This window comes from Leuciscus leuciscus (genome assembly GCF_965113295.1).
Source record: "Leuciscus leuciscus genome assembly, chromosome: 3".
Taxonomy (NCBI): domain Eukaryota; kingdom Metazoa; phylum Chordata; class Actinopteri; order Cypriniformes; family Leuciscidae; genus Leuciscus; species Leuciscus leuciscus.
Genome location: NC_138727.1, coordinates 53,280,827 through 53,303,484, shown reverse-complemented (window position 1 = coordinate 53,303,484; position 22,658 = coordinate 53,280,827). Strand labels below are relative to the sequence as shown.

At 38.2% G+C, this 22,658-nt stretch overlaps 1 protein-coding gene and 2 long non-coding RNA genes across 5 annotated transcripts; 2 read left to right on the top strand and 1 right to left on the bottom strand.

Annotated features, from left to right (window-relative positions):
* The first annotated feature begins 5,339 nt into the window (after nt 1–5,339).
* Nucleotides 5,340–11,491, top strand: LOC309495158 (tubulin beta-4B chain-like). Its single transcript, XM_082164766.1, has 4 exons — nt 5,340–5,513; nt 6,629–6,737; nt 6,943–7,053; nt 9,991–11,491. The coding sequence occupies exons 1-4, from the start codon at nt 5,457–5,459 to the stop codon at nt 11,046–11,048; spliced, it is 1,335 nt and encodes a 444-aa protein (XP_082020892.1). The 5' UTR covers nt 5,340–5,456; the 3' UTR covers nt 11,049–11,491.
* Nucleotides 7,060–9,793, top strand: LOC309495159. 3 transcript variants are annotated; one of them, XR_014204569.1, is made up of 3 exons: nt 7,060–8,376; nt 8,683–9,555; nt 9,710–9,793. It is a non-coding gene; the product is annotated as an uncharacterized lncRNA (long non-coding RNA). The 3 variants fall into 3 exon arrangements; XR_014204570.1 differs by having other exon boundaries at nt 8,683–9,444; nt 9,608–9,712; XR_014204571.1 differs by lacking the exon at nt 9,710–9,793 and having other exon boundaries at nt 8,683–9,172; nt 9,223–9,303.
* A 9,120-nt stretch (nt 11,492–20,611) lies between the features above and the next one.
* LOC309495176 lies at nt 20,612–22,388 on the bottom strand. Its single transcript, XR_014204578.1, has 2 exons — nt 21,428–22,388; nt 20,612–21,236 (listed from the first exon to the last, which is right to left on the bottom strand). It is a non-coding gene; the product is annotated as an uncharacterized lncRNA (long non-coding RNA).
* Nucleotides 22,389–22,658: the final 270 nt, after the last annotated feature.

The following is a 22,658-nucleotide window of genomic DNA, read 5'->3' as shown; positions in this document are numbered from 1 at the left end:
CCGGGGCAAGATGAAATCAGCTATTATATGATCAAGCAGTTAAGTGAGGAGTCATTGAGAGTAATGTTAGAGTTCTATAATAAAGTGTGGGAAATGGGGGTGCTACCGCAAAGTTGGAAAGAAGCATTGATACTGCCAATAAGGAAACCAGGGAAGGATCCAAGTAAGCCTGTTAGCTATAGGCCAATAGCTCTTACATCTCATGTAGGGAAAGTGATGGAGAGAATGATAACGGATAGATTAGTATATTTTTTGGAAAAAGAAGGAAAAGTAACACCTTTTCAAAGTGGATTTAGAGTAGGAAGAGGAACTATGGATCCGGTTATGTGTTTGGAAGCGGAAATAAAGAAAGCTCTGTCAAATAAAGAATCAGTAATTGCTGTGTTTCTTGATATTGAAAAAGCATATGACATGTTATGGAGGGAGGGTCTGATGATTAAGTTGGAAGAGATGGGGGTAGGGGGAAGAATGTTTAATTGGATTAATGACTTTCTTAAGCAAAGAGTAATAAGGGTAAGAGTAGGTGATGCTATATCATCTCAAGGAATAGTAGAAAATGGTACTCCTCAGGGAAGTGTAATAAGTCCAGTACTGTTTATAGTAATGATAAATGATATATTTAGTAAGGTGGATAGGAGTGTTGGTAGATCATTGTTTGCAGATGATGGAGCTTTGTGGTTCAGAGGGAGAAACAATAAGTTCATTATGGGGAAAATGCAGAAAGCTGTAGATGAGGTAGTTAAATGGTCATATAAGTGGGGATTTAAGTTATCTGTGGAGAAGTCACAAGTTATTATATTTTCCAACAAGAAAGTAGATAATGAATGGAAGTTAAGGATATATAACAGGGAAATGGCTCGAGTAACATCAGTTAGATTCTTGGGAATGTGGCTAGATACTAGACTTACATGGAAAGAGCATATAGATAAGATAGTGAATAGGTGTAAAAGAGTATTAAATACAATTAAATGTATGGCAGGACAAGAGTGGGGAGCAGATAGAGGGGCGCTTCAAACAGTATATATAGCAATGATAAGATCTGTGCTAGATTATGGAAGTATAGCATATGGGTTGGCGGCAAAATCGCAGTTAGAGAAATTGGATAGAATTCAAGCACAGGCATTGAGAATATGCTGTGGAGCATTTCCAACAACACCTATAGCAGCAATGCAAGTAGAGATAAATGAAATGCCGCTTAATATTAGAAGACAACAGTTAATGGCTGTGTATTGGACAAATCTGAATAGTCAGAATGAGGTACATCCAACAAGGAAAATATTAGGAATGGGTTGGGAACAAGGAATGAAGAAACATAAGAGTTTTGGGTGGGTGGTAGAAGAAGATATTAAGGAGATGGGGATAAACAATTATAGATGTGTACCAAGAGTAATATATCCGCATACTCCTATATGGATTATTTCTCATCCAGTAGTAGATTTAACATTAATGGAGATAAGACAGAGTGAAGGAAATAATGAGATGGAAGTAATGAGAGCGACTGAGTATTTAAGAATAACGTATGGAGATAATATACAGATTTATACAGATGCTTCCAAAAAAGGAATGAGAATAGGAGTGGCAGTCAATGTGCCAAAGTTAATGGTGAAGAAAAAAGCTAGAATTAGTGACCAGTTGTCAGTATATACAGGTGAGTTGATGGCTATTTTGCTAGGAGTAAAAATTATTAAGGAAAGGAAAATAAAAAATGCAGTCATATGTTCAGATTCTTATTCAGCAATTGTTAGTATCGATAATCAAAAATCAGAATCAAGACCAGATTTAATTATGGAAATTCTTCAAAATCTCTTTGAGTTGAATCAAATTAAAATAGAAGTACAGTTTATGTGGGTCCCAGCTCATGTGGGAATTAAAGGCAATGAGGAAGCAGATAAATTAGCTAAACAGGCAGTAGATGAAGAGATGGTAGAAATTGAGTTACCACATAGTTTAAAAGAAATTAAAGCAGTAATAAAAGAGAAAATGATTAAAAAGTGGCAACAATATTGGGATAATGAGAGTAAAGGGAGACATTTATATGCAATACAAAAGAAAGTAGGAAAAGGTAGGAAAAGAGGGAGAAATAGAAGGGAGGAAAGTATAATTACGAGACTAAGGGTGGGACATACTGGTTTGAATAAAACATTACATTTAATTTCTAAGCATCCAACGGGTTTGTGTGAGAAATGTGGGCAGAGTGAAACTGTAGAACATGTGTTTATTAATTGTAATGGTTATGAGGAAGAAAGAGAAGTGCTAAGAGAAGAATTATGGAAGAATGAAGGGAAAGAGTTAACATTAAAGAATATATTAGATTCAGATATAGGAAATAGTATGGTTATTGTGTTGTTTCAGTTTTTGAATAATACTGGTTTAATGAAGAGATTGTAGGATAAATATGTATATAGGTTTATAGAGAGAGGTAGAAGATGTATAGAAGTATAGTATGAGATAGGGTAAGTCAATTTGGAGGTAAATAAGGTTACGGATGGGAAGCGGGAGTTAAAGGGAAATGGGGTGGAAGCTGGAGGAGCTGAACACGCAGCGCCAGTGGGTGTTTTTTTTTTTTTTTTTTTTTTTTTTTTTTTTTTTTTTTTTTTTTTTTTTTTTTTTTTTTTTTTTTTTTTTTGCTTAGAAATATTAAGAGCTAGGAATGTTTCTGATCCGAGCTCCAAGCTACCAGATGATGGCAGTAATGCACTGTAAAGTGCGGTTGCCAATAAAATGGAAAAGAAGAAGAAGAAGAAGAAGAAACAATGGGCTGCGAGGTCTCTGTGGTTCAGGAAGCCTCATTTTGCCATCACTAGTCAAGAGACAGGCAGGGTCAGAACCAGCGAACACAGTCCAAGGAACAGGGAAGAGAATAATCCAGGTACAGGCAAAGTTCCAATAACAGAGGCAAATCCAAAATGGTTGGGGAAAACTAAGCTGCAGGGCTGGGAAAAATAAAACAGGGTCAAATATCTTGACAAGGCAAAATATGACAATATTTGAACGGCTGGAGAATGACAGAAAAGACAGTCAAAACACTCTGGCAGAGAAGGCAGATAAAGAAGGGATCTAAATAGTGTGAGAAATCAAACAAGATGGGAATCAGGTGAGAGAGGTGTGCAAGAGCGCTAATTACAAATGCTGTGGTTGCCCAGGAAACAGAGCGCGGGGAAATAAGAAACAGGTGAGAGAAAGGTTGATTACAAATGCAGCACAGCTGTGGTGCTGTGGAAATATACAGGGAAACATAAGAGACAAAGCAGGATTCAGGAAGAGCAATCTCAAGTCCTGACACACTTAACAGAGTGGACTAAGTGATAACAAGTGAACTAGGCCTATGTAATAACAGGGTGGACAATATGAATGGATGGTTTCCCATCTTTCACATACAACCAGTTACATTATTACTTCTGATTAGACTGGATTTTAATAGGAAAAAATATTTAAACATTGCCAAATAACTTAAACCTATAGACTACTTCTTCAACTTTAAACAAACATTACTTTTAAAATCACTATGTACACTCTCTGACCTGAAATCAGACACTGCACCATATCTGAGCAAAAAGAAGCTAAAAAGGTTTATCAAATTAAGAAGTGCAAAACTGTAATAAAAAAGAAAAAAGAAAAGAAAATATACTACTTTTTTTTCTTCACATTTCCCTCAACAGAGATGACGTACTGAGGTTCAAATCTGAAAGATACAATTTGTAAAAATACAGAATTAAAGTAATAGAGGATCTCACTCACATTCACCAAGTTGTTTTCCCTCAAGGATGGCTACTTTATGTTATGATGTAATTTATATTTTCCAACTTCCAACAGAGTGGACAATAACTTGAGGGATACAAGCTAAAAACGTTGATTATAATCAAGGTTTATAATTGATTATAATATAATATGTAATTGTATAATATAATATATAATTGGTACTTTTGAGGGAAAAAAAGTGTTGTATTTATCATGACATTGGGATACACAGGCGGGACATAGGGAAAATGGTGCTATATGGTGGTTCAAAATGCTGTAAAATGGCACAGATTATTTTCTTTAATCAACTTCAGTATGATTAGAGTTCAAGTGGTGTTATTTGTGACTAAGACAGCTTTAAAACTGCGATTGTTCTATATTTGAAGGCAGTAAGATCATTATCTTTATTGGGGACACAAAAGGCCCAGAGAATGACTCAGCTAAGACTCAACACACGCCTCTGGAGAGAAAGATGAGGGAATGCTGGACCATTTTATCCGCTCTGTTGTCATGGAGATGATTGCGTCATAATGCAGCACTGTTGCCAGTGTTGCCAGATTGCACTGGTTTCCGCCCAATTGGGCTTCTTTTGTTCGGATTGGACCGGAAAAAAGGCATTAGCAGACAAAATTTGGCCTGTCTTTTTAAATAACTGGTGTTTTTTTTCTTCTTCTTCGCTTTTATGTTTAGTCATGTTATTTTAATACGTTCCAAGTTCGAACACGTGTACAATGAAGAAAGTATCACAGAAAAAAGCGCGATAAAGGACCAGATTTTTAACTTGATTTCAAGAAATCGCAAAAACCAAAGTGGCAGAGTGGCATAGGCCTAAATTGCACTGTAAGAACAGGAAACTCAAAACGTATAGGCCTAATAAACCTGTGGGGGATGATGACTCAAAGGCTCTTTGTAAAATATATTTGTAACTCTGAAATCAGAGCACAACTGAATGATTTAATCAGAATCAAAAGTGATTATGGAATTATACATTATAGCATACTATGCTAATCCTGACAAGCATCAGTTTTGTAGTTTGTTCTACTTCACGAAATTAGTTCTGTCCGATGTGTAAGTGCAACACAAAATTAAGTGCATTATTATTAATATTGGATTATTTTACAGCATGAATGACACATTTTTGGAGTTTTTTTTTTTCTTGTGCATGAAAATGTGTTAAATGGCTGCTAATTACGTTGCTTTTTCACTTATATTGTGCACTTTTTGCATTTAATGGACTTATTCTTACTATTATTGACATTGAAAATTATGTTTTTCCAATGATTAAAGTAATCTGTTAATTCCTGGATTCATTGCCGTTTAGTGGGCCTATCTTCAAAGACATTTTAGTCATAGTTGCTAAATCTCCTTACTGCATTTGCCCTGTTTATCTGTTTTCCTGGTTTATTTTCATTTTATTTTGTTTTAAGGAGCTACAAATCGTCTTTATCAACCTTGAATGACATGGCAATAAAATTCTATCGCATTATTTCGGCAGTTAATGATTTGGGCGGGTCTTCTTGTAGTGGGCGGGTTTTGGTGAGATTTAAGGGTGGAAATCTTCGACCCAATCTGGCAACACCGGACTGACTGTTGGAATCAGGCTGACGGGAGCGCGCACTACGCACTAGTCTGGGCGAGACATAATCCGAAGAGGGTGTAAGAACGGGCCATCGAGATTCTACAGATTTACACCTAATTTTCACATCTTTGAAGTCAACATGCGTGAGATAGTGCATCTTCAGGCGGGCCAGTGCGGGAATCAGATCGGAGCGAAGGTAGAACACGAAAAATAAACCTTTTCATTCGCTTCTATGTTTTATAGGCCTTTTTAATATCTTCAAAATATAAGGATTTGCGCTGTTACTAATCAATCATTTTATGTACAGGTTGTGTAGCAGTTTTCTGAACGTTTTCGAATTCGATGGCTTTTTAAATGGTCTGTACCGCGAGGCGATCGATGCGTCGTAGCTATTTGTTTGATGCGTATGTCTCGCCGGGTGCGCGAGAGGGGTGTGGCGGCTGGCTCGCGCTTTAACACGCCTTAAAATCATCCAAAATACTGCAAGATTATTATAAATAAGCATTTAAATGATAAAGACGCGTTTAAAATAAATATCATTGTCTTTTTTCGTCGTGTTTTCTTTCAGTGTAGTAACGTTACATTCCCAATGGCGTAGTAGGCGATGCCAGACGATTGCAGTGTTCATGGGGGATGGGGATGCTCTCTGTTCTTGTTTTCCTCTGAAATTAGCCTTTACATTTCCATCAAATTCGCTCTAAATGCAATATTAAAGGCGTGTCAGCTGGATATTTATTAGGATGCGTTTATTTTTTGTCAGTTTTTGTAGGCATATTTCAAAACGTTGACTTCAAAAGGGGCGTTTTCTCTCTTATTGCTCAATAATAAAGACACAGTTAAATCAACAGAGGAACTATGCAGTGCAGCAATTATGTAACGAAACAATGAATGAACAAAAATGTAAAAGATAATGTTCAATCTTATTAACCCTTTGATTTGGCCAGCAAATATCATAATTAATAAATGATATGCATTTATAATAGTTTAAAATATGTTGCATTGGTACCAATATACTTTTCTAATGTAACGTTAGTGTCTCTTAAACAAATGTAGTGTGGTTATACTGTGTTCACAACAGATAATGCAAAAATATGATACTGGACAAATATATTGCCTATTCAAGAGAATTTGAGCTAGGTGTATGTAACCATCATGTTGGATACAGAAAGCATGCATTTGTGTAATTTGATTCGATACCTTATGTGATATAATCTTTTTAGACCACTTCCCTGTGTGACCACTAGTCCTGGGCTTATTACACAGCATCAGTGATTCTTCATGGCTTCCATTTTTCTTTTTCCTCTCGCTCAGTTCTGGGAGGTGATCAGTGACGAGCACGGCATTGACCCCACCGGCAGCTATCATGGAGACAGTGACCTGCAGCTGGACCGAATCAGTGTTTACTACAACGAAGCCTCTGGTAAGCACATAACCACCGTTTACCACAGGGAATGTCAAATGTTTGGGGCAATTTAAGGGCCCTTGCATATCACAGACACACTCCCACCTTATACTAAATGCTTTATTTTATTACAATTAACCCTAACTTGTAGGCACACAATCTCCATACAAACAACTACAGTCCTAATGTTTGAGGTGCATTCTTTGGTTGTCTGTTTTCTCAGGGGGAAAGTATGTCCCTCGTGCCATCCTTGTGGATCTCGAGCCTGGAACCATGGACTCTGTCCGCTCCGGGCCTTTTGGACAGATATTCAGACCTGACAACTTTGTTTTTGGTATATAAACACCCTCCACTCTTATATCATTGCATGCACACATCTGATTTATTTTTTTGTGTGTGTTATACAGTGATTCACTTCTGAATATTAAAGATACCTCAGATACGGGTCTCATATTTTTCAATGAAACCCGTGCAGACATTTCTATAGTGCAATTAAAGGGATAGCCAGAAAATGTATTATATTATTGCCTTAACTTTACTATTAGTTTACTATTTATGACTTTTTTATTTTTTATTCAGTGAAACACTAGTGAAGATTTAGAAAAATACAATGAAAGTCAGTGGGGTCCAGTGTTTTTATTTATTTTTTTATATATATATATATTTTTTTTTACCCTGAAATATATTCTTATAATATATTAGCATGAATATGTTCTGCACAAGAAAGAATATCATACAGATTTGGAACAACATGAGTATACTTTACATTTATTTTAAATGAAAGATAAAATCACAGACTCCTAATGGCCTTGTAAATGAAAATGTTGTATTTGATTAATTTGAGTTTCTTGTCATTTTTATTATAGTTTATACATTTCTATTGTATTATGGTAATTAGTACCCACTGACAAGCTAATTTAAAATAATTTAGATTGATCAACATTAGAATGAAGGTACAAAAAAAACCCCTGTATTTAGCATTTTCTGTTCTGTGACTTTAAGACCCAGTGTTTATTGATTCCACCGCTCCTGCCTGAATGGATTTCACTAGCATGATTGAATTTAGGCTTTTATTCACATATTTCAACATTGATCAACTCTCACAGCAGTTGTGCGGTAATTGGAAGCTCAAGCATGTTTGCTTCACGTGCAAGAACCAATGAGGTTCAGTCTCGTGTTAAAAACAGCACGTTTGAGCTTCTGCAAGAACCAATGAGGCTCATTGTCTCGTATTACATGTGCTGTGTAACCCGTTTGAGCTTTAGCAGGAACCAATGAGGTTCATTCTCGTGTTATGGAGCACGTTTGAGCTTCTGCAAGAACCAGTGAGGTTTGTTCTCGTGTTACGCAGCACGTTTGCGCTTCACATGAACCAATGAGGCTCATTGTCTCGTATCACACGTGCTGTGTAACACGTTTGAGCTTTAGCAAGAACCAATGAGGTTCATTCTCGTGTTACGCAACACGTTTGAGCTTTAGCAAGAACCAATGAGGCTCATTGTCTCATATCACACTTGCTGTGTGACACGTTTGAGCTTTAGCAAGAACCAATGAGGTTCATTCTCGTGTTACGCAGCACGTTTGAGCTTTAGCAAGAACCAATGAGGTTCATTCTCGTGTTACGCAGCACGTTTGAGCTTCTGCAAGAACCAATGAGGTTCATTCTCGTGTTACGCAGCGCGTTTGAGCTTCTGTAGGAACCAATGAGGTTCATTCTCGTGTTACGCAGCACGTTTGAGCTTCTGCAAGAACCAGTGAGGTTTGTTCTCGTGTTACGCAGCACGTTTGAGCTTTAGCAAGAACCAATGAGGTTCATTCTCGTGTTACGCAGCGCGTTTGAGCTTCTGCAAGAACCAATGAGGTTCATTCTCGTGTTACGCAGCACGTTTGAGCTTTAGCAAGAACCAATGAGGTTCATTCTCGTGTTACGCAGCGCGTTTGAGCTTCTGTAGGAACCAATGAGGTTCATTCTCGTGTTACGCAGCACGTTTGAGCTTCACATGAACCAATGAGGGTCATTGTCTCGTATTACATGTGCTGTGTAACCCGTTTGAGCTTTAGCAGGAACCAATGAGGTTCATTCTCGTGTTACGCAGCACGTTTGCGCTTCACATGAACCAATGAGGCTCATTGTCTCGTATCACACGTGCTGTGTAACACGTTTGAGCTTTAGCAAGAACCAATGAGGTTCATTCTCGTGTTACGCAACACGTTTGAGCTTTAGCAAGAACCAATGAGGTTCATTCTCGTGTTACGCATCACGTTTGAGCTTTAGCAAGAACCAATGAGGCTCATTGTCTCATATCACACTTGCTGTGTGACACGTTTGAGCTTTAGCAAGAACCAATGAGGTTCATTCTCGTGTTACGCAGCACGTTTGAGCTTTAGCAAGAACCAATGAGGTTCATTCTCGTGTTACGCAGCGCGTTTGAGCTTCTGCAAGAACCAATGAGGTTCATTCTCGTGTTACGCAGCACGTTTGAGCTTCACATGAACCAATGAGGGTCATTGTCTCGTATTACACGTGCTGTGTAACCCGTTTGAGCTTTAGCAAGAACCAATGAGGTTCATTCTCGTGTTACGCAGCACGTTTGCGCTTCACATGAACCAATGAGGCTCATTGTCTCGTATCGCGTGCAGTGTAACCCGTTTGAGCTTTAGCAAGAACCAATGAGGTTCATTCTCGTGTTACGCAGCACGTTTGCGCTTCACATGAACCAATGAGGCTCATTGTCTCGTATCGCGTGCAGTGTAACCCGTTTGAGCTTTAGCAAGAACCAATGAGGTTCATTCTCGTGTTACGCAGCACGTTTGAGCTTTAGCAAGAACCAATGAGGTTCATTCTCGTGTGTTGCACAGCACGTTTGTGCATCACATGAACCAATGAGGTTCATTCTCGTGTTACGGAGCACGTTTGAACCTCATTGGTTCTTGCAGAAGCTCATTCTCGTGTTAAACAGCACATTTGAGCTTTAGCAAGAACCAATGAGGTTCATTCTCTTGTTACGCAGCACGTTTGAGCATCAGCAAGAGGTTTGTTTTTCACACGTCAAGCAGATTTGGTTGAGCTTCTGTTTATTTTCGCTGATCAATATTTATGTGAATAAAAACTAAATTCAATCTGTGCATCATATAAATATAATAAGTATAATGGGTTTGGAACAGCATAAGTGTGTAAAGGGTGACTATTTTTTATTTTTAGGTGAACTAACCCCTTATCAACTTTGCATCTTAAAGCGCTAATGGATTTTGTGTCCTGCTCGTACTGTAGGTCAGAGCGGAGCAGGTAATAACTGGGCTAAGGGTCATTACACGGAGGGCGCCGAACTGGTCGACTCAGTGATGGACGTGGTTCGCAAGGAAGCTGAGAGCTGTGACTGCCTGCAGGGATTCCAGCTCACACACTCGCTCGGAGGAGGAACCGGTTCCGGCATGGGAACCCTTCTCATCAGCAAGATCCGCGAGGAGTATCCCGACCGCATAATGAACACCTTCAGCGTGGTTCCGTCTCCCAAAGTGTCGGACACGGTTGTCGAGCCCTATAACGCCACACTCTCTGTGCATCAACTGGTTGAGAACACAGACGAGACCTATTGTATCGACAATGAGGCGCTGTACGACATCTGCTTCCGCACGCTTAAACTCACCACGCCCACGTACGGCGATCTTAACCACCTCGTCTCGGCCACCATGAGCGGCGTCACCACCTGCCTGAGGTTCCCCGGACAGTTGAACGCTGATCTTCGCAAACTAGCGGTCAACATGGTGCCCTTCCCTCGCCTCCACTTCTTCATGCCTGGCTTCGCTCCTCTCACCAGCAGGGGAAGCCAGCAGTACCGCGCACTCTCCGTTCCCGAGCTCACCCAGCAAATGTTCGACGCCAAGAACATGATGGCCGCGTGCGACCCGCGTCACGGACGCTACCTAACCGTGGCCGTCGTTTTCCGCGGACGCATGTCCATGAAGGAGGTGGATGAGCAGATGCTGAACATCCAGAACAAGAACAGCAGCTACTTTGTGGAGTGGATCCCAAACAATGTGAAAACAGCGGTTTGCGACATCCCGCCTCGCGGGCTCAAGATGTCAGGAACCTTCATCGGTAACAGCACTGCCATCCAGGAGCTGTTTAAGCGCATTTCCGAGCAGTTCACTGCCATGTTTCGCCGTAAGGCTTTCCTGCACTGGTACACTGGCGAGGGAATGGACGAGATGGAGTTCACAGAGGCCGAGAGCAACATGAACGACCTGGTGTCCGAGTATCAGCAGTACCAAGAAGCCACGGCCGAGGAGGGAGAGTTCGAAGAGGAGGGTGAAGAAGAGGCCGCCTGATCAACATCTCATCCACCATCTTCTGATTCATCTCCTCTCAAGTCAAGTCTCATCACCTTAATTTATATAATTTATATAGCGCTTTATACAATTTAGATTGTATTAAAGCAGCTTTATAGTAATAATGGGAAAATGATGCATTCCGGCTGTTGTTCAGCTTGTTCAGTGTTGATTCAGTTCTGTTGTAAAGATCATCAATTATTAAATTAGTTAATTTCATCTAAGCAGTTATGCACAAAAAAAAAATTCATCGTCCAGCTCTGCGTTAGTGCAGTCGGTCCAATAATATTGTTGAGTATTAAATAGCCCAGTCCAGTTTTGTTAATCAAAGGAAATCCATTCAAATTCTTGTGATTCCAATTCTTCTGTGATTCTAGCCCTTTCCTCATTTTGTTAAAATGACCATGGATTCACTGAATAAAGACATGACAAAACTGAAAAAAGTCGTGCTGTGTGACTTAACAACAAATGTTCTTGAAATAAATGTAACTGAACGTCATTATGGTTTTATTAGTAGGTCATTCCTGGGATTCTGTAATATTTCAGTCCCCCCAGACTTTTTAAAGTGGGTCTTCACCAAAGCTAAATGTTAAAAGCTTTCCACAATTTGATATGTCCATTATAATGAATACATAAAATTTATCAAATTAATGTAATTTCTATTGTACATGACCCTGAGGCACTTCACTGAATTTGTACTTAGAATATTTAAGAAAATGTGCACGGTGTCTATAATTTTTGGCAACATTGTATTTATTTGTTATTTTCTTGTGAAAAATATTTTTCTAAAAAATGCAAGATATTTTATAAATAACAGACTATAAAGTTATGTCCCTTAGTCTAAACTCAAGTCTGTCATGCCAATAATTTAGGCTCCATCAATATGTGACATATTTACCAGAAATGAACATCATTCAGGTCTCTTTAACAGTGGCTGCAGAAGATGGTAAGTAATTCCCCATTAGTAATTCCCCATAAATTCTCAACCCCATTTTTCTAAATGTTAGTTTAATCCATAAGTATATACAATGTATTTATTTCATTGCTGCCATATATGGTCTACTCTCCTATACTACATGAGGAGCAGTGGGCGGCCATTTTGAGCAATCGCATATCTGTAGATTTCTCATTGTTTCGGGATTGAAAGCATGTGACGGTTGAGTTTTTTCCACTTCATTTATGAATAATTTTAATTTACAAAAAAGGTCATGGTTCCAGTAAAGATATACTGACATGACAACTCATAATTCTGTTATAATTAGAATATTTGATGTAATACGTCCACCTAAACACTGACAATAATCCTATGTCAGAAATGGCAGCCACATCAGCAGCAGAAACACTGTTGTGCATGCAGATATGTGGACCCAGAAACTAAAGAAGGGCACAATATGAGAGACAAAATTAAAACCAGTTTTAATCACTCCTTTTAAACCAGTTACAGTCTTCTACCTCAATCACTCTATTCTCACCTGGCCTATTATTTTGGGAAAAAAATAGGGAAGATGATTAAAAATGAAGGCATTTCTTGCTGATTACCACCTGACATGTTAAAGACTAAAACAATAAAATTGTGGATTTGGTTAAATATCTAAATTGAATATTTTTTGTAAAAAAAAAAATGTTTAAAAAGAAAAAGAGATAAAAATGTGAAAATGATCATAAATGTTTTGTAGTTCTTCAATTGTTATGAGGGACACATAACATAGGTAGCCTAGCTGTTTTTTTTGTGTGTGTGTGTGTTTTTTTTTAAATTAATTAAATTAATTAATTTTGAAATGTTTCTAAAATATTTTTTAAACCAATTCAATTTTGTTCGTTACGGGGTTGAGAAATAAAATGGTTAAAAATATGATTATTTTTAAAAGGTCTAATGCCTGAGATGGGACAACATGATTTGTTGGAGGTTTGAAATGTGCGAATTTTAAGCGCGATCAGTTACCGGTCAAAGAGTGCGAGCTGAGGTAAGAAGTAGCTAAACATTCAATATTTGACAACTGTTTGCGACAGAAATGTTAAATGACTGAAAGTTCTACCAAATTATTAAAAGTATTAGACTTTCTTTGGTCAAATTTAGCCGTTTTGCATTGGAAAACATAGCCTATTTACCTGATTAATTTGTAATTGAATGACGAGACAAGGTGGCGTTAAAGGAGAACTTGGTAACTTTTTTAACTTAATAAAACTGTCTAGAAATCATTTGGATGGTTAAACAACCACGAGGCTGAATCCAGCTTCTTATTCGCAGCTTCTTATTGACGCTATCCGTTCCACCTTAAATGACGCGAACTTCCGCGTTTGCTGGTTTCTTATTGACGCTCAACTTAGGGACCGTGCGGTTTTTCTCTTTTTCGCGTTTTTTAACGGAATTGTGTTACTTTTGTGTCTATTTTCAGAAGAAAAGAATAAAAAAAAAAAAAAATGCAAATAACACTGATATATCAGCGAAAATGGACTGTAAAAATATAAAGGCACATAATTAGGCTACAGTATTCTTTAATAATTGTACATGTCATCAGCTCAATTTAGGGACCATGTGGTTTTTCTCTTATTTACACTTTTTAGGGACCCTGTTTATATTGTAGGCCTATCTATTTTCAGAAAATAATAATACATTATTTTGAAAGGTAAATAACAAATAATACTAACATAAAATGACTGTAAAAAATATAATGAGGCCTATACATCAATATTGCAAATAACATAATTTGAATGTATTTAAAAATAAATATATAAAATACTTTTTATTTTTTATTTTTATTATTGTTACAAATTAAAATTTCACAAGGTAACCAGAGATTATGCTCCAGCTTGGATCCAGCCCCTTATGAAGACTGATTATATGATAAATATATATAAATTATCATTTTATCATTGCTTTAAACTGCACATTAATGTTGCTTAAAATTCATGCGTTTGTAAATTTGTTCTATCTTATAACTGTACTTTCTGATATCTCATAAAATCCTACTGTGGTTTTGTAACAGAAATCTGCATTTTCTGTAAAGCTGCTTTGAAATATGTATTGTGAAATGTGTTATACAAATGAATGTATGTATGAATTAAATTGAATTGACTTGAAAGAGCCATTGCATTGTTACTGTACATTTTAAAGTTATGGACCCAATCTGACAATACAGAAGAGTTATCACATTGTTGACCCATTTGGGGGTGTTTCACTGATGCTTTATCCTGCATCTGTGCTTGAATATAATCATGCACAATTTCAGATATTTATACTGTAGAATTTTGAAATTATGGACCCATGAAAAAGGCCAAAATTACCCATTGCCCATTGGGGGGATCTATATCTCAGCTGCCTTTTAGGGTGCGTTAAAAGTTGCACTGGGGCCTTATACCCATTGTGCTTGACTGTCACCATAAACAAATTTAGACATTTTTACTGTAGCATTGTGAAGTTAGTAGAGCTACTACTCTAACGAAATCCAAATTTTAAGCATTTTTTATTGTAGAATTATTTTTGTATGAATTTCTGAACTTGACATTTCACAATGGAAAATAATCCGCCTATTGCATTTTCTGCACAATTCGCGGCGCTGTTTCTCGGCAACCTCAGAGGATGCGTTAAATTGGACATTATCCCATTATAGTAGAGCTACTACTCTAACGAAATCCAAATTTTAAGCAGTTTTTACTGTAGAATTATTTTTGTATGAATTTTTAAACTTGGCACTTTACACAATGTATAATAATCCGCCTATTGCATTTTCTGCACAATTCGCGGCGCTGTTTCTCGGCAACCTCAGAGGGTGCGTTAAATTGGACATTATCCCATTATAGTAGAGCTACTACTCTAACGAAATCCAAATTTTAAGCAGTTTTTACTGTGGAATTATTTTTTTATGAAGCTTTAAACTTGGCACTTTACACAGTGCACAATGAGCCGCCTAATGTATTTTCTGCCCATTTCGCGGCGCTGGTTCTCAGCCGCCTCAGAGGGTGCGTTAAATTGGACATGATCCCATTATAGTAGAGCTATCACTCTAACGGAATCCAAATTTTAAGCAGTTTTTACTGTGGAATAATTTTTTTATGAAGCGTTAAACTTGGAACTTTACAGTGCACAATGAGCCGCCTAATGTATTTTCTGCCCATTTCGCGGCGCTGGTTCTCAGCCGCCTCAGAGGGTGCGTTAAATTGGACATGATCCCATTATAGTAGAGCTATCACTCTAACGGAATCCAAATTTTAAGCAGTTTTTACTGTGGAATAATTTTTTTATGAAGCTTTAAACTTGGCACTTTACACAGTGCACAATGAGCCGCCTAATGTATTTTCTGCCCATTTCGCGGCGCTGGTTCTCAGCCGCCTCAGAGGGTGCGTTAAATTGGACATGATCCCATTATAGTAGAGCTATCACTCTAATGGAATCCAAATTTTAAGCAGTTTTTACTGTGGAATATTTTTTTTATGAAGCGTTAAACTTGGAACTTTACAGTGCACAATGAGCCGCCTAATGTATTTTCTGCCCATTTCGCGGCGCTGGTTCTCAGCCGCCTCAGAGGGTGCGTTAAATTGGACATGATCCCATTATAGTAGAGCTATCACTCTAACGGAATCCAAATTTTAAGCAGTTTTTACTGTGGAATAATTTTTTTATGAAGCTTTAAACTTGGCACTTTACACAGTGCACAATGAGCCGCCTAATGTATTTTCTGCCCATTTCGCGGCGCTGGTTCTCAGCCGCCTCAGAGGGTGCGTTAAATTGGACATGATCCCATTATAGTAGAGCTATCACTCTAATGGAATCCAAATTTTAAGCAGTTTTTACTGTGGAATAATTTTTTTATGAAGCGTTAAACTTGGAACTTTACACAGTGCACAATGAGCCGCCTAATGTATTTTCTGCCCATTTCGCGGCGCTGGTTCTCAGCCGCCTCAGAGGGTGCGTTAAATTGGACATGATCCCATTATAGTAGAGCTATTACTCTAACGAAATCCAAATTTTAAGCAGTTTTTACTGAGGAGTTATTTTTTTATGAAGCTTTAAACTTGGCACTTTACACAGTGCACAATGAGCCGCCTAATGTATTTTCTGCCCATTTCGCGGCGCTGTTTCTCAGCCGCCTCAGAGGGTGCGTTAAATTGGACACTGTCCCATTATAGTAGAGCTACAACTCCAACGATATGCAAATTTTAAGCAGTTTTTACTGTAGAATTATTTTTGTATGAATTTTTTAAACTTGGCACTTTACACAATGTATAATAATCCGCTTATTGCATTTTCTGCACAATTCGCGGCGCTGTTTCTCGGCAACCTCATAGGGTGCGTTAAATTGGACATTATCCCATTATAGTAGAGCTACTACTCTAACGAAATCCAAATTTAAAGCAGTTTTTACTGTGGAATAATTTTTTTATGAAGCTTTAAACTTGGGACTTTACACAGTGCACAATGAGCCGCCTAATGTATTTTCTGCCCATTTCGCGGCGCTGTTTCTCAGCCGCCTCAGAGGGTGCGTTAAATTGGACACTGTCCCATTATAGTAGAGCTACAACTCCAACGAGATGCAAATTTTAAGCAGTTTTTACTGTAGAATTATTTTTGTATGAATTTTTAAACTTGGCACTTTACACAATGTATAATAATCCGCTTATTGCATTTTCTGCACAATTCGCGGCGCTGTTTCTCGGCAACCTCATAGGGTGCGTTAAATTGGACATTATCCCATTATAGTAGAGCTACTACTCTAACGAAATCCAAATTTAAAGCAGTTTTTACTGTGGAATAATATTTTTATGAAGCTTTAAACTTGGGACTTTACACAGTGCACAATGAGCCGCCTAATGTATTTTCTGCCCATTTCGCGGCGCTGTTTCTCAGCCGCCTCAGAGTGTGCGTTAAATTGGACAAGATCCCATTATAGTAGAGCTATTACTCTAACGAAATCCAAATTTTAAGCAGTTTTTACTGTGGAGTTATTTTTTTATGAAGCTTTAAACTTGGCACTTTACACAGTGCACAATGAGCCGCCTAATGTATTTTCTGCCCATTTCGCGGCGCTGTTTCTCAGCCGCCTCAGAGGGTGCGTTAAATTGGACATTGTCCCATTATAGTAGAGCTACTACTCCAACGATATGCAAATTTTAAGCAGTTTTTACTGTAGAATTATTTTTGTATGAATTTTTTAAACTTGGCACTTTACACAATGTATAATAATCCGCTTATTGTATTTTCTGCCCATTTCGCGGCGCTGTTTCTCAGCCGCCTCAGAGGGTGCGTTAAATTGGACACTGTCCCATTATAGTAGAGCTACAACTCCAACGATATGCAAATTTTAAGCAGTTTTTACTGTAGAATTATTTTTGTATGAATTTTTAAACTTGGCACTTTACACAATGTATAATAATCCGCTTATTGCATTTTCTGCACAATTCGCGGCGCTGTTTCTCGGCAACCTCATAGGGTGCGTTAAATTGGACATTATCCCATTATAGTAGAGCTACTACTCTAAGGAAATCCAAATTTAAAGCAGTTTTTACTGTGGAATAATTTTTTTATGAAGCTTTAAACTTGGGACTTTACACAGTGCACAATGAGCCGCCTAATGTATTTTCTGCCCATTTCGCGGCGCTGTTTCTCAGCCGCCTCAGAGTGTGCGTTAAATTGGACAAGATCCCATTATAGTAGAGCTATTACTCTAACGAAATCCAAATTTTAAGCAGTTTTTACTGTGGAGTTATTTTTTTATGAAGCTTTAAACTTGGCACTTTACACAGTGCACAATGAGCCGCCTAATGTATTTTCTGCCCATTTCGCGGCGCTGTTTCTCAGCCGCCTCAGAGGGTGCGTTAAATTGGACATTGTCCCATTATAGTAGAGCTACTACTCCAACGATATGCAAATTTTAAGCAGTTTTTACTGTAGAATTATTTTTGTATGAATTTTTAAACGGCACTTTACACAATGTATAATACTCCGCTTATTGCATTTTCTGCACAATTCGCGGCGCTGTTTCTCGGCAACCTCATAGGGTGTGTTAAATTGGACATTATCCCATTATAGTAGAGCTACTACTCTAACGAAATCCAAATTTTAAGCAGTTTTTACTGTGGAATTATTTTTTTATGAAGCTTTAAACCTGGGACTTTACACAGTGCACAAAGAGCCGCCTAATGTATTTTCTGCCGATTTCGCGGCGCTGTTTCTCAGCCGCCTCAGAGTGTGCGTTAAATTGGACAAGATCCCATTATAGTAGAGCTATTACTCTAACGAAATCCAAATTTTAAGCAGTTTTTACCGTGGAGTTATTTTTTTATGAAGCTTTAAACTTGGCACTTTACACAGTGCACAATGAGCCGCCTAATGTATTTTCTGCCCATTTCGCGGCGCTGGTTCTCAGCCGCCTCAGAGGGTGCGTTAAATTGGACATGATCCCATTATAGTAGAGCTATTACTCTAACGAAATCCACATTTTAAGCAGTTTTTACTGTGGAATTATTTTTTTATGAAGCGTTAAACTTGGAACTTTACACAGTGCACAATGAGCCGCCTAATGTATTTTCTGCCCATTTCGCGGCGCTGTTTCTCAGCCGCCTCAGATGGTGCGTTAAATTGGACACTATCCCATTATAGTAGAGCTACTACTCTAACGATATGCAAATTTTAAGCAGTTTTTACTGTAGAATTATTTTTGTATGAATTTTTAAACTTGGCACTTTACACAATGTATAATAATCCGCCTATTGCATTTTCTGGACAATTCGCGGCGCTGTTTCTCGGCAACCTCATAGGGTGCGTTAAATTGGACATTATCCCATTATAGTAGAGCTACTACTCTAACGAAATCCAAATTTTAAGCAGTTTTTACTGTGGAATTATTTTTTTTATGAAGCTTTAAACTTGGCACTTTACACAGTGCACAATGAGCCGCCTAATGTATTTTCTGCCGATTTCGCGGCGCTGTTTCTCAGCCGCCTCAGAGTGTGCGTTAAATTGGACAAGATCCCATTATAGTAGAGCTATTACTCTAACGAAATCCAAATTTTAAGCAGTTTTTACTGAGGAGTTATTTTTTTATGAAGCTTTAAACTTGGCACTTTACACAGTGCACAATGAGCCGCCTAATGTATTTTCTGCCCATTTGGCGGCGCTGTTTCTCAGCCGCCTCAGAGGGTGCGTTAAATTGGACACTGTCCCATTATAGTAGAGCTACTATTCCAACGATATGCAATTTTTAAGCAGTTTTTACTGTAGAATTATTTTTGTATGAATTTTTAAACTTGGCACTTTACACAATGTATAATAATCCGCTTATTGCATTTTCTGCACAATTTGCGGCGCTGTTTCTCGGCAACCTCATAGGGTGCGTTAAATTGGACATTATCCCATTATAGTAGAGCTACTACTCAAACGAAATCCAAATGTAAAGCAGTTTTTACTGTGGAATAATTTTTTTATGAAGCTTTAAACTTGGGACTTTACACAGTGCACAATGAGCCGCCTAATGTATTTTCTGCCCATTTCGCGGCGCTGTTTCTCGGCAACCTCATAGGGTGCGTTAAATTGGACATTATCCCATTATAGTAGAGCTACTACTCTAACGAAATCCAAATTTTAAGCAGTTTTTACTTTGGAATTATTTTTTTATGAAGCTTTAAACTTGGCACTTTACACAGTGCACAATGAGCCGCCTAATGTATTTTCTGCCCATTTCGCGGCGCTGGTTCTCAGCCGCCTCAGAGGGTGCGTTAAATTGGACATGATCCCATTATAGTAGAGCTATCACTCTAACGGAATCCAAATTTTAAGCAGTTTTTACTGTGGAATTCTTTTTTTATGAAGCTTTAAACTTGGCACTTTACACAGTGCACAATGAGCCGCCTAATGTATTTTCTGGCCATTTCGCGGTGCTGGTTCTCAGCCGCCTCAGAGGGTGCGTTAAATTGGAGGGGTTGGACAATTGGACATTGTCCCATTAGAGTAGAGCTACTCCTCTAACGAAATCCACATTTTGAGCAGTTTTTACTGTAGAATTATTTTTGTATGAATTTTTGAACTTGGCACTTTACACAGTGCACAATGAGCCGCCTAATGTATTTTCTGCCCATTTCGCGGTGCTGTTTCTCGGCCGCCTCAGAGGGTGCGTTAAATTGGACATTATACCATTATAGTAGAGCTACTACTCTAACAAAATCCACATTTTGAGCAGTTTTTACTGTAGAATTTTTTTTTATGAATTTTTGAACTTGCCACTTTACAGTGCACAATAAGCCACCTAATGCATATTCTGCCCATTTCGCGGCGCTGTTTCTCGGCCGCATCAGAGGGTGCGTTAAATTGGACATGATCCCATTATAGTAGAGCTATCACTCTAACGGAATCCAAATTTTAAGCAGTTTTTACGGTGGAATTATTTTTTTATGAAGCTTTAAACTTGGCACTTTACACAGTGCACAATGAGCCGCCTATGTATTTTCTGCCTATTTCGCGGCGCTGTTTCTCGGCCGCCTCAGAGGGTGCGTTAAATTGGACATTATCCTCTTATAGGACAGCTGTTCCTCTAATGAAATCCACATTTTGAGCAGTTTTTACTGTAGAATTGTTTTTTTTTAGGAATTTTTGAATTTTGCATTTTACACAGTGGACAATAAGCCACCTAATGCATATTCTGCCCATTTCGCGGCGCTGTTTCTCGGCTGCATCAGAGGGTCCGTTAAATTGGACATTGTCCCATTAGAGTAGAGCTACTCCTCTAGCGAAATACAAATTTTCAGCAGTTTTTACTGTAGAATTATTTTTTTATGATTTTTTGAACTTGACACATTACACAATGTACAATAATCTGCCTGTTACATTTTCTGCACAATTCGCGGCGCTGTTTCTCGGCCGCCTCAGAGGGTGCGTTAAATTGGACATGATCCCATTATAGTAGAGCTACTACTCTAACGAAATACAAATTCTCAGCAGTTTTTAATGTAGAATTCTTTTTTTATGAATTTTCTAACTTGGCATTACACAGTGCATAATAAGCCGCCTAATGCATTTTCTGCCCATTTCGCGGCCCTGTTTCACAGCCGCCTCAGAGGGTGCGTTAAATTGGACATTATCCTCTTATAGGACAGCTGTTCCTCTAATGAAATCCACATTTTGAGCAGTTTTTACTGTAGAAATTTTTTTTTATGAAGCTTTAAACTTGGCACTTTACACAGTGCACAATGAGCCGCCTATGTATTTTCTGCCTATTTCGCGGCGCTGTTTCTCGGCCGCCTCAGAGGGTGCGTTAAATTGGACATTATCCTCTTATAGGACAGCTGTTCCTCTAATGAAATCCACATTTTGAGCAGTTTTTACTGTAGAATTGTTTTTTTTTAGGAATTTTTGAATTTTGCATTTTACACAGTGGACAATAAGCCACCTAATGCATATTCTGCCCATTTCGCGGCGCTGTTTCTCGGCTGCATCAGAGGGTCCGTTAAATTGGACATTGTCCCATTAGAGTAGAGCTACTCCTCTAGCGAAATACAAATTTTCAGCAGTTTTTACTGTAGAATTATTTTTTTATGATTTTTTGAACTTGACACATTACACAATGTACAATAATCTGCCTGTTACATTTTCTGCACAATTCGCGGCGCTGTTTCACAGCCGCCTCAGAGGGTGCGTTTAATTGGACATTATCCCATTATAGTAGTGCTGTTCCTCTAATGAAATCCACATTTTGAGCAGTTTTTACTGTAGAATTATTTTTTGATACATTTTCTAACTTGGATTACACAGTGCACAAGCCGCCTAATACATTTGCTGCCCATTTCGCGGCGCTGTTTCTCGGCCGCCTCAGAGGGTGCGTTACATTGGACATTGTCCCATTATAGTAGAGCTACTCCTCTAACGAAATCCACATTTTGAGCAGTTTTTACTGTAGAACTTTTTTTTAATGAATTTTTGAATTTTGCATTTTACAGTGCACAATAAGCCGCCTAATGCGTTTTCTGCCCATTTCGCGTCGCTGTTTCACGGCCGCCTCAGAGGGTGCGTTAAATTGGACATTATCCCATTATAGAAGTGCTTTTCCTCTAATGAAATCCACATTTTGAGCAGTTTTTACTGTAGAATTATTTTTTTATGAATTTTCTAACTTGACATTACACAGTGCACAATAAGCCTCCTAATACATTTTCTGCCCATTTCGCGATGCTGTTTCTCGGCCAACTCAGAGGGTGCGTTAAATTGGACATTATCCCATTATAGTAGAGCTACTACTCTAACGAAATCCAAATTTTAAGCAGTTTTTACTGTAGAATATTTTTTTTATGAATTTATGAACTTGACATTACACAATGCACAAAGAGCCGCCTATTGCATTTTCTGCACAATTCGCAATGAAATCCAAATTTTGAGCAGTTTTTACTGTGGAATTATTATTTTATGAAGCTTTGAATTTGACATTTCACAATGCACAAAGAGCCGTATTGCTCCTTAGGCCCATTTGGCGACGCTGTTTCTCGGCCGCCTCAGAGGGTGCGTTAAATTGGACATTATCCCGTTATAGGACAGCTGTTCCTCTAATGAAATCCAAATTTTGAGCAGTTTTTACTGTGGAATTATTATTTTATAAAGCTTTGAATTTGACATTTCACAATGCACAA

Bases quoted from the DNA above. Each gene is read 5' to 3' on its own strand.
- LOC309495158 (XM_082164766.1), top strand. From the start codon at position 5,457: ATGCGTGAGATAGTGCATCTTCAGGCGGGCCAGTGCGGGAATCAGATC. The intron at 5,514-6,628 runs GTAGAACACGAA...CCTCTCGCTCAG, and splicing joins GGAATCAGATCGGAGCGAAG to TTCTGGGAGGTGATCAGTGA. The intron at 6,738-6,942 runs GTAAGCACATAA...CTGTTTTCTCAG, and splicing joins TTACTACAACGAAGCCTCTG to GGGGAAAGTATGTCCCTCGT.